At 46.2% G+C, this 21,220-nt stretch overlaps 1 protein-coding gene across 1 annotated transcript; it reads right to left on the bottom strand.

Moving 5' to 3' along the window:
* Window positions 1-3,360: 3,360 nt before the first annotated feature.
* On the bottom strand, window positions 3,361-6,797 carry LOC123746337 (phosphoenolpyruvate carboxykinase, cytosolic [GTP]). Its single transcript, XM_045727787.2, has 3 exons — window positions 6,640-6,797; window positions 5,595-5,715; window positions 3,361-5,492 (listed from the first exon to the last, which is right to left on the bottom strand). The coding sequence occupies exons 1-3, from the start codon at window positions 6,687-6,689 to the stop codon at window positions 3,693-3,695; spliced, it is 1,971 nt and encodes a 656-aa protein (XP_045583743.2). The 5' UTR covers window positions 6,690-6,797; the 3' UTR covers window positions 3,361-3,692.
* Between the last annotated feature and the right edge of the window lie 14,423 nt (window positions 6,798-21,220).

A 21,220-nucleotide genomic window follows, 5' to 3' on the forward strand; every position in this document is an offset into this window, starting at 1 on the left:
GACGTTGGACATAAACAAAAGGTCACAGGAAAGCTAACTCTTCCCACAGTCACAGGAAATTAGTTCTGCTAAACCCGCCAAACACACACCGAAACTACGACGTTGGTACAACGTTCGAACAAGTTTTAACACCTCCTAACCAGTTATAACAACCAATATAGCAAGTTGTAACAACGTTCTAATACGTCATAAACACGTTAAGCCAAGATGTAACAACTTTATTGCAAGTTGTAACAAGCGGAAAATAGAGACAGTTTCGGTTTGTGTTTCCAGGGAATGGAGTTGTTTGGTAAATGTTTTTTACATATAAAATTCCTCTCCAAGGAATGGCAAAATGTCATGCGTGGTGGGAGAGTCACTATAGATGATAAAAGTGCTTTTCCGCTTGTTCCCGGGAAGTGAATCATGACTTTGAAGCGTCTCGTTGCTGCTGTTGATCGACTACCCACTCTCCTCCAGTGCCTTGTCATATCCTCTTTTGGAGTCGAGGTTCCACTGTTTTTATTCAGGTTATTCCACTAATTAACTCTTCTCCCACTGAATGGACTCCTGCCAATACACCTGTCTGTAGTTGCCACTTGTGTGATCGTTAAAGTTTCTCGCATTCTAAATACATTGTCTCATCCTCCATAAAACTGTAAATTTATTCCTCCGTTGACTCTATAAAAGGTCACTTCAGACCAAGTAATATGCAGATATATAAGTTTTCCAGGTATAACAACTATATGAATCTAGTGTTGACCAGACCACACACTAGAAGGTGAAGGGACGATGACGTTTCGGTCCGTCCTGGACCATTCTCAAGTCATTCACAATCGACTTGAGAATGGTCCAGGACGGACCGAAACGTCGTCGTCCCTTCACCTTCTAGTGTGTGTGGTCTGGTCAACATACTTCAGCCACGTTATTGTGACTCATCGCCTGCTTATATGAATCTATAAGCCCCACAACTGATAATCTATCTTTACTCAAACTTTAAATTAATACTTACTTCCTCTCGGGTGGTTGGTCCAAGTTCCCCAGGCGGAGAGTGCGGGCCTAACACAAAGGGACCAATTTTTTTTTATTATGCACCCAATACCCACACGCTCAAACATTATACTCTCGTTACAGGCTTAAATAATGTAGCTTACCTTCGCTTGTTGAACGCAATAATGTTAAGATTGGTTAGTTTCAGTGTGCTCCTTCTGGCTTCCATAGCTTGTCTGAAGTGTGGAAGGTTTGGAGAGACAGGACCAAGAGTCATCAACCAGTTAAACAAGTACTTAATTAAACAACTTTACAGTTAAACAAGCGGTTTTGTTTACATGTATTAAACAGTTACGAGCGCCGAACCACCAGGAGGCTGTTAACAGTAACATTTGATTTGTTAGTTTTGAAGCTAGTAAACTGTTTAGTAAGTGGAAAGACTGAGAAAATGATTTACAGGTTCCTAAGTTGATTCATAAATACCTGTTGAAGCCTGGCCCAGCTATAGTAATGTATTTTTTCAAGTAAAAAAATAAAAAAACAAGTACAGTATTTGATTATTATATTTGCTTGATTTAGTTTTATATTAGTACTCTTAGAGCGCTGTAGCAGAGTGGACCAAGTCGTCGGCTCAAGCAAGGAGACCCGAGTTTAATCCCCGGACAGGACATACGTTTGGCCGCGCTTCCTTCCGCCTGATGCCTCTATTTACTTGGCCTTAAAATATGTCCCAGGGAATTAGGCAACTGTTGTGTGTTGCGTCGTGAGGAAGGTCAGTAGTCGGCCTAAGGAACCTCAATAAGCCTAAGTATAGGCCTCCCGTCCGACAACAGGATTTACAATTTGTCAATTATATAGCGAGACGACCTCAAAATAACAGCACATTGCTATTAAGGTCTTTGAAGCACAAGTTATTGAAAACTTGTGATTATTGCGCAGGCTGAGTTTATTATAACCCCCCCCCCACTCACCCCCTAATGTGTAAGTAAGAAATTATCAAAAGAAGGCACCAAACCGGGAAGGCTATGTATCACTATCAAATGCGCAAAATAATCAGAGGGCGCTAAATATCACCAAGGATGCCAATACGAGAACAAAAACGCATAAGGCGAACGATATCAAAAGTATCCGAGCCCCTAATGTGTAACTTTGGACCCTCCCCCACGGCCACCCCTGTGGGGTAACAGTGCATAATTAGTAGCACAATGGTCTCTTAACACGTACATCAGAAAAATTTAAGGAAATTAGTCCCGATAACTTTGTACCTAGCTAAATAAAGCAGGATTTAACACTTTCCATTACCGAAATAAGTATTAGAATTAGGCACCAAGCCAGGGTACTTTTCTCAATTATATTTAGAGAAAAGACCTGGCTGGATGCCTCAGTTCCCAACCCTCCTGTCTCCTCACCTAAAGGCCAGAATAATCAAAGCATCGTATTTTATTAAACCATTAACAATTACCCTTTATTATTTTTCCCATGAAGCCATCAGTTATGAGCACAATCAATAGGCTTCAATAGCACTAATGTAGAACACCAAGTGCTTCCAATAAAGTCATTAAAGACATACCGCTTCTCTAGCTGTTGGGCTTTGTCGCCAGTGTTTGGGGGGGGGGGGGAAACCTCACGCTGGCCCCTCACCAGTACTCCAGCATACAGTTTAAACCATTTCCATGGTGCGCCATCTTAAAAAGAATATTAAACCAAGATTATGTCTGACCAAAATATTTAGAGGGGGCAGAGGATGAAAGGCTTATCTCTGCAGCTTCAGATTAACGAAGAGGTCTGCTCCCAGTTTCATAATTCGACACTTTCCCTCATTGTCAGACGTTTCAGTCACCCACATTTCATCAAACTCTTACAGTTTTAGGTTTGTTTACAGCCTGGTCGAGGCTCTAATCGAGGCCAGGTCGCGGGGACGTTCAGCTCGAGACCGCAAGGCAGGAGCCTGGAACGTATTCTTCGATTAGCAGCGTGCCACACCAGTGGAGAATTACCTACATTTGTGCGAAGGTTAACGCGGAGCAAAGTAACGCCATTTAATATCCGAGATAACCCACAATCAAGGGGCTCCCTGTCGCTCACCTGACAGACCCTTTACAAGCCGGACTTCGTAACAAGTGTACCAGCACGGCGTAACAAGTAGTTACACAGCGGTAATGTGAGCTGCTGGGAGTGTGTCACGGGTTCGACCCCTCAGTTCCAGCCGATCCTCATCGATATGATATCTCTGTACATCTCTAGTGTGATTTGTGTGTAATTCCCTCAATATCATAATACTCACCACAAGAGTACAGATCTCAGTTATGAGCAAACTGTACCGAGGTTGTATAGTAAAACTAATGTTTATTTTATTCAAATGTATCTAAAAGACCAAAATAAACCAACCGGTTATAAAAATGATTTTATTCTTTATGCTGATGAAAGTCAATATAAAAGACCAGGCGCAGTAAAACCCGCGCACATCCGTCGTCCAGCACATTATCAAGTTAAAATTTGTCCGATGAAAAAAAATCTATTAAAACTTACAATAGAGGGTTAAAAAAAAAAATTGGACATTTAAGAGAAGACCTCATTAAAGAGGCTCGCCAACATACATAAAGCCTTAGAGACTTTCCAGAAAACACTACAAAATAAAATTCCTGCGAGAAAATTTTGCAGTTGTCTGGTTAACATCTTTATCAGGCTAGTTTTGTCATTACTTCATTGCTAAACACCCTAACTTATATTTTTTCCAACCTCTTTTCTAGTTTTTTCAACTGTTCTCTCACCTCGTTAGGGAGATCGTCACCAACTTGTTCGCCGAAGTACTTTGAGATTTCGCGTACTTCTTGTTCCCAGAACTCCTTGGGAACACTAAACAGCTCTTCCATATCAACATCCTCCTCAAGGCCGGACAAGTTCATGGAAGATGCTTTAGGCAAGAGTCCAATGGCGCTCTCTTCGGCCACCTCCTCGCAGTTAACTCTGCGCAAGATCCAGTCCAAGACACGCACGTTATCCCCGAAACCTGGCCAGAGGAAGCGCCCCTTCTCACTCTTGCGGAACCAGTTCACGTGGAAGATCTTGGGAAGAGGCTTGTCTGTGCGCGTCTCCATGCTCAACCAGTGCTGCAGGTAGTGGCCGAAGTTGTAGCCGAAGAATGGTCGCATGGCGAAGGGGTCGTGCATGATTACCTTGCCCTTGTATTCTGCTGCTGCCGTTGCTTCTGACCTCATAGCTGCCCCTACCATCACGCCGTGCTTCCAGTCGTAAGCTTCGTACACTAGAGGCACTCCCTGGGGACGTCTTCCTCCAAACAGAATGGCAGAGATGGGGACGCCCTTAGGGTCTTCCCATGCAGGGTCAATGATGGGACACTGGCCAGCAGGGGTGCAGAATCTGGAGTTAGGGTGAGCAGCTGGCTTGCCAGATTCTTTACTCCAGTTCGAGTCTCCAAGCCATGATGTGATGGTCACATCGTTAGATATTTCCTTCTCCATCCCTTCCCAGAACACGCCTCCGTCACTTGTCTTGGCAACGTTGGTGAAAATCGTGTTAGACATTACTGTCTTCATGGCCACAGGGTTGGTTTGCATGGAAGTGCCGGGAGCCACACCGAAGAACCCATTCTCGGGGTTGATGGCACGCAAAACTCCGTCCTCGTCAAACTTCATCCAGGCGATGTCGTCTCCCACACATTCCACTTTGTAGCCTGGTAGTGAAGGCGTCATCATGGCCAAGTTGGTCTTGCCGCAAGCAGAAGGAAACGCGGCAGCAATGTATTTCTTCACGCCCTCAGGATTGGTTATGCCCAGGATAAGCATGTGTTCAGCCAACCAGCCTTCCCGTCTGGCAATGGTAGAACCAATACGTAAAGCAAAACACTTCTTGCCCAACAGGGAGTTACCTCCATAACCGGAGCCGAAGGAAATGATCTCGTTAGTGTCAGGCACGTGAGTGACGATGGTTCGTGCAGGGTCACAAGGCCAGTTGTTGACTAGAGACTTCTTAAGGGGCAGAGGGCAGCCGACGGAGTGAAGACACTTGACGAAGTCATCTTCGCCCAGAGCCTCCAACACCTTACTGCCCATTCTCGTCATGGTTCGCATAGAGGCCACAACATAGGGAGAGTCGGTGACCTCGACGCCAATCTTGGAGAGTGGAGAACCCACGGGGCCCATAGAGTAGGGCACTACGTACATGGTCCTGCCGGCCATACACCCGGGGAAACGCTCCTGTACCGCACTCTTCAGATCATCTGAAGACATCCAGTTGCCAAGGAGGCCTTTGACGCCCTCCTTGGGTGTTGGGATGGTCTCTCTTCGGTCTTTAGTAACTATGAAAGTCTTGCTCTCCACGCGAGCAACATCTCCGGGATCAGTGCGGGCCAACCAGCAGTTCTTGTACTTGGGGAGATACTCGATCATGCCGGCCTGCTGCATCACGTTCAGCAAGTGTCTAATTTCTCGCTCACTGCCATCACAGATGTGCACGTCCGTTGGTCGACAGAGACGGGCGCTCTCCTCCACGAAAGTCCGTACCTGTTAAACATAAAAAAAGTACTTAGTATCTTACTAGAATAAAATTCATTTACAATTTATTCATGACAATTTTACTGTATTAAGAATATATTTACTAAATACCTTTGGCTTAAGATTAGAGAGTTTGCCATAAATGACAGCAAGGCTCCTTGTCTGTATGTCCAAGTTCTTTTTGGCCGCTTCTGCTGCAACCCGGGAAGCCTCGCTCAGGACGCTCGTAAACCTGTGGGGGTAGAGACATTAAACCGCGTGTAATGTGAAAACTTCCACATTATACAGTTATAAAGCGATACATTAAAATAACATTACCAAGGGCCGTGACGAGGGTTCTAACCTACATCCTGGTAGATGCCAGACTTTACTGGAGGCCAGCAGCACGCCAGGTTGCTATTTTTTTTTAACCCTGTCGTGGTGCAGTTTATCAATGTGCGTCAGGGATCATACAGATTGTAGGTTCGAACCCTCATTAAGGCCGTTGTGGATTTAGCCATACTATGTAGTCTAAATTTAGGTAATCTTGCTACCCTTTAGTTTAGAATAAATGTATACAAAGTCCAGATACACAAGGCCATACGGTTATTTAGAAACCAAGGTGAGCAAGTAAGAGCCTCGTCTTTTTTGGCCAAGCTTAGAACACTTATTTACATAGAGTTCTTCGACAATGTTTATATGAACTATGAAGTACAGTTTAAAAAAAAATTAACTCTTTACAAAGTTTAGGAAACTTACGTAAACTTATCTAATTTTAAGTTTATAAAATAGGGAAAAATTTAGTAGAACTCCAAGTACTGTACAGTAAACAAGGCAGGCCGCAGTCTAAGCAGTTTCATAAACACCTGTATTTTTGCTCTTAAATTTAATGAACATTATATGAACCAAAACAAAGACATCAAGTATATGCCAATGCTCAATAGAGCAGTGCACGTCATCCAAAAAAAAAATTCCTAACCCCGTAAGAGACCAACACGAATAAACGAAAATTACCATGTTACAGACTCGTTACCTGGAACAAAAAGTTCCAAGTAACACGGCAATTGTAATATGGTGAGCCCGTAGTGCCCGACCACGATTATTAAAGTTAAAAACTTTAACCACAGTATAAGATAGTTACAATATATGCCTGATATATCGCACACAAGTCACCCACCTGGTCTCCTGCATATTATTGGCGGTCGAGATATCGCTGGAGTAAACCATGATGGAGATGGCTGGTGGTGGTGTTGAGGAGTGTTGGCGAGCCTCGGGTGTTCAGCTATGACCATAGCTAGTCTGCAGGAATTGACAAGTGAGGCCAAACCACGCTCCTCCGCCCCTTATATTGGCCGCGCACAGCTGACATGCGCGTACTACCCAGTGACGTCACATGATATCAGCTCGCGAACTTTGAGCTCGGGCGTATCTTGACGTATCACAGCGGCCGGCTAACACCAGTAATCTCCTAACGCATCATTCAAATAGACGTGTGACAAACTTACAAAGATATGAGGCATGTCATATCGTAATAATAATTCTGTATCATTGAGTTAATGCATAAGAACGGACAACAAGCAGTGGAAACTGCCAGCCAGCAATATTCCACATCAATAGTTGACGCGATACGATTGGCTAGGGGCGAGCCGAGCCCCCCGCACACTGCACGGTGATTGGCTGAGAGCAACACACACCCCTCTCGCTGCGCGGGGCTGACGCAACCTCCTACCTGCCTGCATAAGCCTTGCCCGCTGTCTCTTCAGAACCTAACACTAAGGCAGGACCCGAACTTATCACTAATACAGACAGAAACTAACAACCTGGGCTCTTTGGATAATTATATATTACATAAAGTAATCCGGTACTTTGCACTGTGGTGGTAACCGCAGTTACAAAGTACCGGATTACTCATTGAGGAATATTGAAGACAATTGCGGCTTGTGTGTTCAGTCTTCACACTCGTCTCCTTTCAAATTACATCACAAAAATGCATTAGTTTTGAAGAAATAATTTGACTAAGAAAAACGAAACACTAGTAGTTCTACTAGCTAGGTAGCCCAAAGTAGACGGGGTCCTATTTACACCGTATAAACAACAATAAAGCAAGCTGAGCAGGATTGAGTGACCCATATGAGACAGGTCCTGTTTATACACAACCCAATTCTCTCCTGTACTTCTCCAGCCTCAGCTTCAAACTTTCCAGGGTGGTGAAGTAGGTGGTGATGCCTGGCAACCCCTGCCCGCACCTGTACTCTTCTCCTGGACCCTTTGTGTCAACCTCTCTCTCTCTCCTGGACCCTTTGTGTCAACCTCTCTCTCTCTCCTGGACCCTTTGTGTCAACCTCTCTCTCCTGGACCCTTTGTGTCAACCTCTCTCTCTCTCTCCTGGACCCTTTGTGTCAACCTCTCTCTCTCTCCTGGACCCTTTGTGTCAACCTCTCTCTCTCCTGGACCCTTTGTGTCAACCTCTCTCTCTCTCTCTCTCTCTCTCTCTCTCTCTCTCTCTCTCTCTCTCTCTCTCTCTCCTGGATCCTTTGTTTCAACCTCTCTCTCTCTCTCCCCTGGACCCTTTGTTTCAACCTCTCTCTCTCCTCTGGACCCTTTGTTTCAACCTCTCTCCTAGACCCTTTGTGTCAACCTCTCTCTCCTCTGGACCCTTTGTTTCAATCACCCTGGTCAACGTACACAGTTGAAGGGTGACCGTTCCCCCCCCCTCCCCTTCATACCCCCATTCTCTAATCATTCACAACTTGTTGTGATTTAGTTTCCTACAAATATCAAACTAATAAATAAAAACAATAAGGAAATGCACGAATAAACGCCAATTATAGACAATTATAGTAACCCAGTGTATTTTATAATTCGAAAAATAATTAATCAACGCCTTGTAGATCATCATTACTATTTCCCCATGAAGAACCGACCTAATTGGCAATTAACGGTCTGTCGTAATTGGGTTCAACTTGCCCCCCCCCCCTCTCGTCCTCATATTGTTAAACATGAGATAAACATTAGTATCAGTAACTAACCAATAATTTACCTGAGTTTACCTACTTGAAGGCCACCATCGTTTTAGTGACCTCGACGGTGACAGGAAGCCGCCAGCTTGTCGCTACCACGAACTTGCTATTAGACTACATAAGAAAACTAATAAATAGATGAAAATAATTGAGATTGAAATTATTGAAGACCAATAAAAATAGAGATATTTGCCTGGACGGGGGCCATGGTTGTGTGGGATGGGAACTCTTTGTCTTACACTCACACCGGCCCGGGTTCGATTCCCGGTCGAGGCAAAAACAAATGAGCAGAGTTTCTTCCACTTGATGCCCCTGTTCACCGAGCAGTAAATAGGTACATGGGAGTTAGACAGCTGCTACGGGCTGCTTCCTGGGGATGTGTGTGTTGAGAGATAAATATATGTAATGGATATGACTGAGAAAATTAGGTCGGGAGTAAGTACATTAGACAACCAATGGTTTGAAAGGCGGGGTCTAAATCTCTCTCTCTCTCTCTCTCTCTCTCTCTCTCTCTCTCTCTCTCTCTCTCTCTCTCTCTCTCTCTCTCTCTCTCTCTCTCTCTTTAAAGTCTTCCTATCTTTCCTTCTTCTCACAATCTCTCTCTCTCTCTCTTGCATTCTCTCTGTTTTTCTACTCATTTTGTAGACCCGTATACAAAGTAAGCCTAGATAAACAGGCAGACAGCAGTGACAGCAGACACCACTGGAAGAAGACAACGGTGAGAGAAGACAGCAGCGGCAGCAGACGACCGTGGGAGCAGAGACAGTCCATAGAACTACACAGGCAAAATACTGCGTAGGTATCCCAAACAGCGGCTGTTTGACGGGGTACTGCGTAAAAGGTCTGGCCAGTGGGGCCAGAGCAAGGGAGCCGTGGGTGCATGGGAGGTCTGGAGGATTTCAGCATGGGAGAGGCAGCTTTAGTCGGAGTTGTGAGGCTGTCGACGTGGCCACTACGCAACTCTGCTGTGTCCGCTGCCTGGCTAGCGTCAGGCATTACGGGAGTCTTCTGGCCTAGCAACACCACCATCCCTCAGGACTCCTAGCCACACCCCTTTGATCATTCAGAGTCCTAGCCTCACCCCTGCACCACCACCACCACTCCTAGCCACTGCTAGGAGCCTCTCTTTCCTCAGAGAGAATAGAGAGGGACAGGTGAAGGGAATAGGCTGTAAATGGGAAATACAAAATACAGTGAGGGTTATGAAAGCAGGCGGGCTGTCCGCCTTGCTGACACCATGTGTGGGTGTTGGCAGCTAAGCTAAGCTGGCTCTCTTTTGTCAGGGAGCTGTATAGGTACAGGTACTGTATAGCATTAACATATACACACTCAGATGCTTCCACACATGTTTGATGGTCTGTTTAAGGATATTTTATTATTATTTTATTTTCTTTATTTTTAAGAGGGAGGAGAAGTTTCTGATCAGCATTTCATCTAGGAATTATGTATCGTGAGGCTTGGTGTCCTCGGAACTGGTGGGGACGCGGAGTTCTCCCTCATTCCTCCTTCCTACCTCTCATCTCTCTCTCTTTAACCCCCCCCCCCCCTCACCCACTCCATACTCCTCCCGACCCCTCCACGCAAGCGTAGTCATGACAGTTCTCTGAAACTGAGGAATATTCCGCTCCTTGTGTAACAGGGAGGTTCCCGCTCCCTCGCACTCCTGTTGTTGGTAGTGCAGTAGTTCTACGTGGGTGTAATTACCTGGCTTGTAGTTACCTGGGTAGTTACAGGAAGAGAGCTACGCTGTGGTCGACCATCTTTCCAGTACTCTGCCATACGACGATTTGAAACTACAACTCTGGTTCTACAAGGATTCGAACCTGGACGGTCAGAGATCACCTGGATCACCATTGGCTACCAAGTGGTGTGTGTGTGGGAGAGGCCGAGATCTAGCTCTGGATAGAGCTTTTTAACTGCCGGTCGACTGGCCAGATTGGGCTTTATTACACCTTGAATCTGTGGGTGGAGTCCACCCGGACTCTAACCTGCAAGTTCCTTGTGCTCGCTACCCTCATGTATGTATGTGTGTGTGTGTGTGTGTGTGTGTGTTCAAAATCCTTGTTAAGTTCAAGGTTAATATTATTATTACAATTAATCACAGAATCAAATTCAGGTGTGCAACTTGAGAATCAATTCAGAAAGCATGAATGCCTCTTGGTATAACTGCGTTGAGAGGTATTATGATTGAGAATTACACGTTAGCGTATTGTGGAACAGTGGTCCAAGGCGTGCAGCTGAGGTACTCAAGTTGCTGGTTCGAATCCCCGGATTGCTCAAGTTGATTTTCTCATTGATATTAAGTTAGTGTGATTTCCTTGTGAAATTACGAATCAATTTGCTACATCCATGACAACGTTTCAGTAATAAATAATGTATCTATTTTTTGTTCTCTTTCTCCCCTTATGTTCAGTTATACCATTAACCAGCGGGTGTCGAACCCGGAATCTTAGGACTACGAATACCGAGCGCTGTCCACTCAGCCGTCAGACCCCTGAGTGTGGGGAGGGGAAGGTCAGCAGATGACTTAACAGGGAGTTCGATAAGCCTAAAGACAAGGAGCAAGATTCACAAAGCAGTTACACAAGCACTTATGAACCTGTACATCTTTCCTCAATCTTTGGCGGCTTTGTTTACAATTATTAAACAGTTAATGAGCTCCGAAGCACCAGGAGGCTGTTTATAACAATAACAACAGTTGATTGGCAAGTTTTCATGCTTGTAAATTGTTTAATAAATGTAACCAAAGCCGTCAAAGATTGAGGAAAGATGTGCACGTTCATAAGTACTTACTTAACTGCTTCGTGAATCTGGCTCAAGGCTTCCTGTTCTTGACAGCGGGGATTAGCTCACACTGAATGGAAACAACAGTTGAGCAGCGGAGTTGCCGAATCTTTGATGAGAGTGACGGACACCGCCTTGACCACTACCTGAGAAAGTGTGGACATCTAAGAGTCATTAGAAATGTGTAGAATAATAAACCCCACATTGTTTGAGTTAGGAAAATACTATTTGTCAAATATAGATACTGTTCTTAAGAGATTCCCCCCATTTGGCACCCGCATGATGGCGTAAAATTTAGGGGTTGACGAATGTTTATCTTCCTGTTTGATAAGCTGTTCACTTGAGACAGTTAAGCAATTCCCAGCTGTGTCTGTGGTACAAGTGACAGGATGAACAACCCAGCGGGTTTTCTCCCTATTGGGGAGTGTTGTACATGTCACTATGGCGGTGCGCCCACTCACAGGATGAGTGGCGCTGCCCAATAACCTCACCCTTCGGAGGAAAATTGAAAATTAAGTAAAATTATTATCCCGACGCAAGAGTCACCACCCGGGTCCAACCTTGCCTCGTGGCCCTCCCTTACCATGCTGGGGCAGAAGGGTCCATCATGATAACTGGTTTGTACCTGACGAATAGTTAACTGGTGGCTCGAACCCTGGCCCCCTACCCGCCAGCCCGACTCTCTCTCTCTCTCTCACACACACACACACCATCGAGCTATATATATATATGCTTCCATTGACATAGAGACCGGTACCTATAGGTAGGAAGTCTTAACCAATATAGCAACAGTATATGCATTATACATATAATAACAGTCATCTTGTACACCACACCAAACACAGCTGAGTACTTGCTATCACAAATGGGGCAAACAAGTCGACTGTTCTAAAGGAGTGTGTATTGTGTGGTGGTGGAGACGGGGGGAAGGGGGGGGGGGGGGGGGCGGGGGATACAAGCTGTCATCTTTAAGGACTCCTTCAACACTAACACAACTACCACCATCACCACCAACACTACCACCACCAACAACAACACCATCAATACGAACCACCTCAATAACAGCTGTTCAACACCTGCAAAGTGGGGGGTTACAACTCTCCCCTGGGGAACCCACACGGGGGAACCACACAAGGGAACCACACAAGGGAACCACACAGGGGAAACCGCACAAGGGAACCACACAGGGAAACCACACAGGGGAACCACACAGGGGAACCACACAGGGGAACCCACCCTCTGGAGCGGGCCCGGCTGGCTGCAGGAGACGGTCAGTCAGTTTATTATTGATCCGGGATATAAATCGGGTTACTGACACGTATTACACACACACACACACACACACACACACACACACACACACACACACACACACACACACACACACACGTCACATAAAAGCAGAAGTTGTGATGGTGTACGCAAAACCGTGCGTTCACGCCACACGCACAAGCCCACAGCGTTTCCATTCATCTGATGCCTCTGTTCACCTAGTTTACCTCCGCAGGTGGAGGTAAACTGCACCTGCACGTGTGAGAGTGTATATTATAACGTTCAGAGCCGCGCTGAGCACACGATCAAACAACACAATTAACAGAGCCAGATGCTAACAATCACTTCTTGTGTCAGGGAGACAAAGTGTGTGTGTGTGTGTGTGTGTGTGTGTGTGTGTGTGTGTGTGTGTGTGTGACAGAGAGAGTGAGAGTGAAAGAGAGGTCCGGCCTGGTGTAGGTCTTATGACGTTCTTGTCCACAATGGGAATCAACCCGCCTCTCTTCCAGTCGCTACAGGGATGCGCGCCAGGGTAGCCACGCCCATACCCACCACGCCCACACACACCACACCCACCACATCAAGAGCCATTTTCAAATTAAGCATGTAGGGGTGGGTGGGGAAATAGGGTCGGGTGTAGGGGTAAACATAGCTGTATTGAAATAAGCCAATGGAACACATAAGGAGGATAGGAGACCCTAGGGGAGATGGATAGGAAGGCTAGGCAGTAGAGTCGAGGGTGCCAGTCTGTTCGGACCACGTGTTCGGACCACTTGTGTAACCAGCTGCAAAATGTGAAGTTTTCCCTGACCATATCAGCCCCACCACGCAGCTAGTCGCCAGGCAAGGATTTAAATTGAAATTGAAATAAGTTTATTGAGGTCAAATACACGCAAAGGAATGAGGTTGCTCAAGCTATTCTTCCCCCGTTCGGTACAACGTGTTCATACATATATATAGACACACAGCACAAACCATAAACATATTACCGAACATTCTGAGAGATAAACATACAGAATGTTCGGTAATATGTTTATTGCAAGGAGGTACAGACAATACCTGAAGCTCTGTCCTTATGAACACAGCCATACAGGCTGTGTTCTGCCTGTATGGCTGTGTTCACAGACGTCAACTAGCGTCTCCTGGAGCACAATCCGCCAATCACTCCCAGTTACTAGGGGACGTCTAGGAGGCTGTCATTGGCCAGTGAGTGACAGTTAAGGTTGTTACTGAAACCACGACCCCGTGCTTGTTATCAGTGCCGTGTCCCCTCCTTCCCATCTACCATTCTACCCTGTCTTACCTGTCACTCGTCTTTGTCTTATCTACCGCACGACCCCTTCTGTCTACCACTCTACCCTGTCTTATTATTAATTCTACTTCCCATCTAACTTTCTACGCCCCTCTCTCTCCCAGGCTCGCCCTTCCCCCTTCACCCCTCCCCCTTTGCCCCTTCCTGACCTTCACTTCCCCCTTCCCTTGCCCCTCCCTCCCCCCTTGCTCGTGGCCATCAGAGATGTGGCGCCTGATTGTCTGGCTGTACTGATGGTCTGATAATGTCATCATTTTTGTTTGTATATATTTGCTGGTGCTTGGGCCAGCTGACTGCGTTGATGTATGGAGAGAGAGAGAGAGAGAGAGAGAGAGAGAGAGAGAGAGAGAGAGAGAGAGAGAGAGAGAGAGAGAGAGAGAGAGAAGTGAGTCATCTCTACACTACCAGGAACTGACTAGTGCTCTTACATATCTCACTGTGTCAGTTGTCTGGCCACACTGATCACTGTTATGACCGGGATTTGGCTACGCTGATTACTGTCATTCACGGGGTGTGGTAGCTATGACTAAGCTCCTGGTGTCCGGCTTCATCTGGCCATAGTGACAGGACGCGTCTCGCGCGAAACCAGACCGGCCCTGGCCTGCGTGTACTCACCTTGATCGGACCCTATCCACTGCTGCTCCCAGGCGCTCCACTACCAGTAAACACACGGCTGGTGAACACACGGCTGGTGAACACACGGCTGGTGAACACACGGCTGGTGAACACACGGGTGAAGTGAACATGAGTCATGCACAGTTCACCAGCTTCTCTGTGTGGCTGGCTTGTGTACACCAACACACCCAGGTGACCACAGCCGCACTCCGGGAGCCGCCTGCACAAACCCTCTCTCTACTGCTTTCCTTCCGGGTGTAACCGATATTTATCCTAGTGTGTAGGCCTTCCAAGGCTTAGATGGGTGTAGGTCTCCTGAGGCTCAGTTGGGTGTAGGTCTCCCGAGGCTCAGTTGGGTGTAGGTCTCCCGAGGCTCAGTTGGGTGTTGGTCTCCCGAGGCTCAGTTGGGTGTAGGTCTCCCGAGGCTCAGTTGGGTGTAGGTCTCCCAAGGCTCAGTTGGGTGTAGGTCTCCCGAGGCTCAGTTGGGTGTAGGTCTCCCAAGGCCAACCCGTTCTCGCAAATTTAATAAGTCAATATTGACTTATTAGTGGCGTGCATAGGTGACATACTAAACATAATAGTTTCCCTTGAAAAGCTTCATAGAAAACACCGACCTTACCTAACCTACTTAGTATGTTAAAATAGGCATCTTATAGCTTCGTAATTGCAATTGTTACTTAACCTATTATAGGTATAGGTTAGGTAATAATTGTAATTACGAAGCAATAAGATGCTTATCTTAACATACTAAGTAGGTTAGGTAAGGTCGGTGTTTTCTTCGAAGCTTTTCAAGGGAAACTATTATGTTAAGTATGTCACCTATGCACATATTTAATAAGTCAATATTGACTTATTAAATTTGCGAGAACGGGTTGCCAAGGCTCAGTTGGGTGTAGGTCTCCCGAGGCTCAGTTGGGTGTAGGTCTCCCAAGGCTCAGTTGGGTGTTGGTCTCCCGAGGCTCAGTTGGGTGTAGGTCTCCCAAGGCTCAGTTGGGTGTAGGTCTCCCGAGGCTCAGTTGGGTGTAGGTCTCCCGAGGCTCAGTTGGGTGTTGGTCTCCCGAGGCTCAGTTTTGTGTAGGCCTCCCTGAGGCCTCCTTGCCAACACAGGAGCCTAGTGATTACAAAATGTGATAAGATTAGCTTTATCATAGTCACCACGGGGGACACCTTGGTCCGTGGCGTTGACTATTGGGAAAGTTGTGTAGCTGCTGCTACTTCTGCTACTGCTACTGCTGCTGCTGCTGTTGCTGCCGCCATTGCTGCTGCTGCTGCAGTTGCTGCTGCGTGCCTTACTATTGTTTTCTAGCTCTGCGATACACTTCTAGAACAGCACGATTGGGTTAGTTACAGCACAGACGTCTTGAAAACGGGACCAAACATGTCATATAAGTAAGATATAGAAAGAGATTCCAAATAATATATAATACCGATATACCTGTACTGCTACTACTACTACTACATCTAATTCTACTATCATCACCACGTCTGCTTCAGTTATCAACACTACAACTACCGCTAACTACAGTGACTACCGAGGGGGTTTGCGCACGGGACCAAATTAAGTCGTTCAGGACCTAACCAGAATTCTGTGGCTGCTGTTGCCTAATCTGTGAGGCCTGGACGCTGGCGGGGAAATCTGAGGCAGGTGGTGGGGGAAACCTGAGGCAGGTGGTGGGGGAAAAACAGACAGACAACGACACAAGTCTCTTGTAATATACAGTAAGCTACAGAAACGTCAACCTGTCAAAATTACTAAGGCAAGAAGAACTCTCCACTTATGTCACCACAAAAACTCATCGTTCTTAATAGAGACCTTCATAAGCTACTGGCTTCCTTGATAATCCGTGCGCGCGCACACATACACACACACACACACACACACACACACACACACACACACACACACACACACACACACACACACACACACACACACACACATTCATTCACACACGTGACTCAGTCGAAAGAATGTATTAAATCAATTATGTAAATATAGACTTCTTTTAATAGCGTCAGAAGAGTTATTCTTTTCCTTATGTACTTATTGATCCACATATATTTCTCACAATGTTTATGTCACTATTAACTAAAAATATTGTACTCTCCACTATCTTTCCCCTCACACTCCTCACTCCACCCCTCCCTCACACAATACACTACACCCCTCCCTCACACAATACACTACACCCCTCCCTCACACAATACACTACACCCCTCCCTCACACAATACACTGAGGTAAACAGACAAGGTGGCCAAGAGAAGTTTCTTCAGATAGAAAGACAGAAGGTGGAGGACAGGCCCTAAATGGAAACCATTTTTTGTTATTAATACACTAGGTACATGTGCATTTATGCAACTGCCCCTTGACTATATGAAGGGGAGAACAGTGTGTCAAAATATGATGCTAAAAAATGATGCTAAAAAATGATGCTAAAAAATGCTCACGTGATGCTAAAAAAAATGCTCACGTGATGCTAAAAAATCCCCATCACACAGGATGGTTAGTCATACAGAGGCATGTGATAAGTAGTCTACACTGGCAGACTCTGGGTGCATTATGAGGATATCATCAATATAATGGGGAATGGATACCTAACATAATGGGGAATGGAAACCATAAACACATATGAGTCGAAGAAATCTAAGGAAATACAGTATGGATAGGTGAAATACACTAAAAGAAGAAGCTGTAGAAGCCCCTTCCGTCCGCAGCAACAGGCGGGGCATGGAGAGGTGGCCCTCATCCCACTGTTAGGTAAGTCCCTCTAGCCACAGGATAGGTGAAGGACGGGCTACCTGTCAGGGACTACCCAGCATGGGCAGCGTGTCCTTGTATCCCGCTACTTCATCCCTGTTCCACCAGGCCTGCACCCGCCCTGCTCCACCAGGCCTGTACCCGCCCTGTTCCACCAGGCCTGCACCCGCCCTGCTCCACCAGACCTCCACCCACTACTACTGGGTGACACTAAGTGTCTAATGTTAGCTACAAGGAAACTGTTTACTGTGTTTCTGTTAATATAAACGTTGTTAAGGATTGGAGGGCGTGTGGGGGTTAGTTATACCAGGTGTTAAGTTCCGGATGGGCCAGGGAAGATTGGTTAAGTAAGGTGTAAAGGATTGGTTAGGTTATGTGTTAATGTTTAAGACCAATCACTTGACGGGTCCATAGCTAGAGTCGACTGGTGACTGTGTAGTGATGGTTCACCAAAGATATTTAGAACTAACTCAACCTATCATTAGCAAACCTATCACAACTTAACCTAACCTAACCTATTATTACCTAACACAACCTATCTTTTTTTTTCACGGGAGACATCTCCCGTCACGCAGGGTGCAGTTGCACCTCCACAGATCTCCAGTATCAGCTCTTGATACTGGTAATGGCTCCAAAGGGCCACCACTTACGGGCTATTCATGCCCGTGCCACCTTTTGGGTGGCTTAATCTTCATCAATCAATCTATCATATTTTGGCTTCATCTGCCATATGAAACACTTTGTATCTAGCAGTAATTGAGTAATTGAGTCCTATTACAGTTGAACAAAATTGGTGGTTGAAAGAATATATTTGTTTGTCCACATATATTTGCACATATTTTACAACTTTCAAAGACCAGGTAATTTATAGAATATTATCCAATATGTCTGTGCTCACCTTCCCGATTATACAAAGAGTATTCAATGACCTCAAACGATAGTGCTCAATAACCCCAAACGCCAGTGCTTAATAACCCCAAACGCAAGTGCTCAATAACCCCAAACGCCAGTGCTCAATAACCCCAAACGCCAGTGCTCAATAACCCCAAACGCCAGTGCTCAATAACCCCAAACGCCAGTGCTCAATAACCCCAAACGCCAGTGCTCAATAACCCCAAACGCCCGTGCTCAATAACCGCAAACGCCAGTGCTCAATAACCCCAAACGCCAGTGCTCAATAACCCCAAACGGTAGTGCTCAATAACCGCAAACGGTAGTGCTCAATAACCCCAAACGCTAGTGCTCAATAACCCCAAACGCTAGTGCTTAATAACCCCAAACGCTAGTGCTCAATAACCCCAAACGCTAGTGCTTAATAACCCCAAACGCAAGTGCTCAATAACCCCAAACGCCAGTGCTCAATAACCCCAAACGCCAGTGCTCAATAACCCCAAACGCCAGTGCTCAATAACCCCAAACGCCAGTGCTCAATAACCCTAAACGCCAGTGCTCAATAAACGCAAACGCCAGTGCTCAATAACCCCAAACGCCAGTGCTCAATAACCCCAAACGCCAGTGCTCAATAACCCCAAACGGTAGTGCTCAATAACCCCAAACGGTAGTGCTCAATAACCCCAAACGCCAGTGCTCAATAACCCAAATGCTAGAGAGCCCGATACTGGGCCCAAGAGACTAACATTCAGTCGACGTTCCTACGAGAGGAAAGTCCGTGGGCGTCGGGCCGCGGCTCTCCAAGGTGACCGTTGGACAAAAACTGGCGCCCAGAAGGTCTTCAGACCCAGCACCAGCTCGGCTCCCTCGGACCTGCCCGGGTATAGTACAGTGGTGCCCGGGTATAGTACAGTGGTGCCCGGACCTTGCTTGTGACGTCAGGTCCTTGTTTTTGTGACGTCAGGTCCTTGTTTGTGTCGTTAGGTTCTTGTTTGTGACGTCAGGTCCTTGTTTGTGTCGTCAGGTCCTTGTTTGTGTCGTCAGGTCCTTGTTTGTGTCGTCAGGTCCTTGTTTGTGACGTCAGGTCCTTGTTTTTGTGACGTCAGGTCCTTGTTTGTGACGTCAGGTCCTTGTTTGTGTCGTTAGGTCCTTGTTTGTGTCGTCAGGTCCTTGTTTGTGACGTCAGGTCCTTGTTTGTGACGTCAGGTCCTTGTTTGTGTCGTTAGGTCCTTGTTTGTGTCGTTAGGTCCTTGTTTGTGTCGTTAGGTCCTTGTTTATATATATATAAGGCCTAGGATTGGCTGGACAGGTTAGTGGGTTTAGTGGCTTTTAGCACGTCACTTGGACTAATGTAGCAATACAAGACGTGAAATTGTTTGGGTATAACAGTCCATTTTTGTACGTTTGAGGGAAATAGTTGCTGTAAGAGGTGTCATTTTAGAGGGACGAACTGGACTGACAGACTGCCTGAGTTTTACACATGTCGGTATGTTTTTATTCCTTAGAAATTTAATAATTAAGTTAAATGTAGAGTTGCTGTTGCTCTTGCAGCCAGGGGTATAAACAGTGGGTATATCTCCAGGTGTATATTATACATACTGCTAGCAGATGTATAGTATACATACTGCTAGCAGATGTATAGTATGCATACTGCTAGCAACACCGGAGATGATGCAACAGACATGTGACATTTAAATTGACGGTGTGCATGTTCCAGTGTGGGGGAGAGAGAGAGAGAGAGAGAGAGAGAGAGAGAGAGAGAGAGAGAGAGAGAGAGAGAGAGAGAGAGAGAGAGAGAGACAGAGAGACAGAGAGACAGAGAGACAGAGAGACAGAGAGACAGGGAGAGACAGAGAAGGTAGGCAAATGGAACCTAATAATAGTTACCTAAGAAAGGAGAAACACGCCACAACGCTGGAGAGACCCCGCGGCCTTGAGCCTAATCTATACATTCAGACGTTGCCTTCTTAGGTTAATCTTTCTGTCCCAAGGAATTGTGATGTTTTATGCGACCCGTCGCAGTGGGGGCCAGGGTACCGTAGTACTGGGTTCACGGTATATTTAGAATGTTGTTACTGCGAGGCAGCCATAAGGCCAGTCACTTGGACTGGTCGCTATAGTGACAACCTTGCAGAGTGGCGTTCGATCCCCGCTGGTGTGTGTGTGTGTGTGTGTGTGTACTCACCTAATTGTACTCACCTAATTGTGCTTGCGGGGGTTGAGCTCTGGCTCTTTGGTCCCGCCTCTCAACCGTCAATCAACTGGTGTACAGATTCCTGAGCCTATTGGGCTCTATCATATCTACATTTGAAACTGTGAATGGAGTCAGCCTCCACCACATCACTTCCTAATGCATTCCATTTGCTAACTACTCTGACACTGAAAAAGTTCTTTCTAACGTCTCTGTGGCTCATTTGGGTACTCAGCTTCCACCTGTGTCCCCTTGTTCGCGTCCCACCAGTGTTGAAAAGTTCGTCCTTGTTTACCCGGTCGATTCCCCTGAGGATTTTGTAGGTTGTGATCATGTCCCCCCTTACTCTTCTGTCTTCCAGTGTCGTGAGGTGCATTTCCCGCAGCCTTTCCTCATAACTCATGCCTCTTAGTTCTGGGACTAGTCTAGTAGCATACCTTTGGACTTTTTCCAGCTTCGTCTTGTGCTTGACAAGGTACGGGCTCCATGCTGGGGCCGCATACTCCAGGATTGGTCTTACATATGTGGTGTACAAGATTCTGAATGATTCCTTACACAGGTTCCTGAACGCCGTTCTGATGTTAGCCAGCCTCGCATATGCCGCAGACGTTATTCTCTTTATGTGGGCTTCAGGAGACAGGTTTGGTGTGATATCAACTCCTAGATCTTTCTCTCTGTCTGTTTCATTAAGTACTTCATCTCCTATTCTGTATCCTGTGCCTGGCCTCCTGTTTCCACTGCCTAGTTTCATTACTTTGCATTTACTCGGGTTGAACTTCAACAGCCATTTGTTGGACCATTCACTCAGTCTATCCAGGTCATCTTGTAGCCTCCTACTATCATCCTCTGTTTCAATCCTCCTCATAATTTTTGCATCGTCGGCAAACATTGAGAGGAACGAATCTATACCCTCT

This window comes from Procambarus clarkii, chromosome 80 (genome assembly GCF_040958095.1).
Source record: "Procambarus clarkii isolate CNS0578487 chromosome 80, FALCON_Pclarkii_2.0, whole genome shotgun sequence".
NCBI classification, from domain to species: Eukaryota; Metazoa; Arthropoda; class Malacostraca; order Decapoda; family Cambaridae; genus Procambarus; species Procambarus clarkii.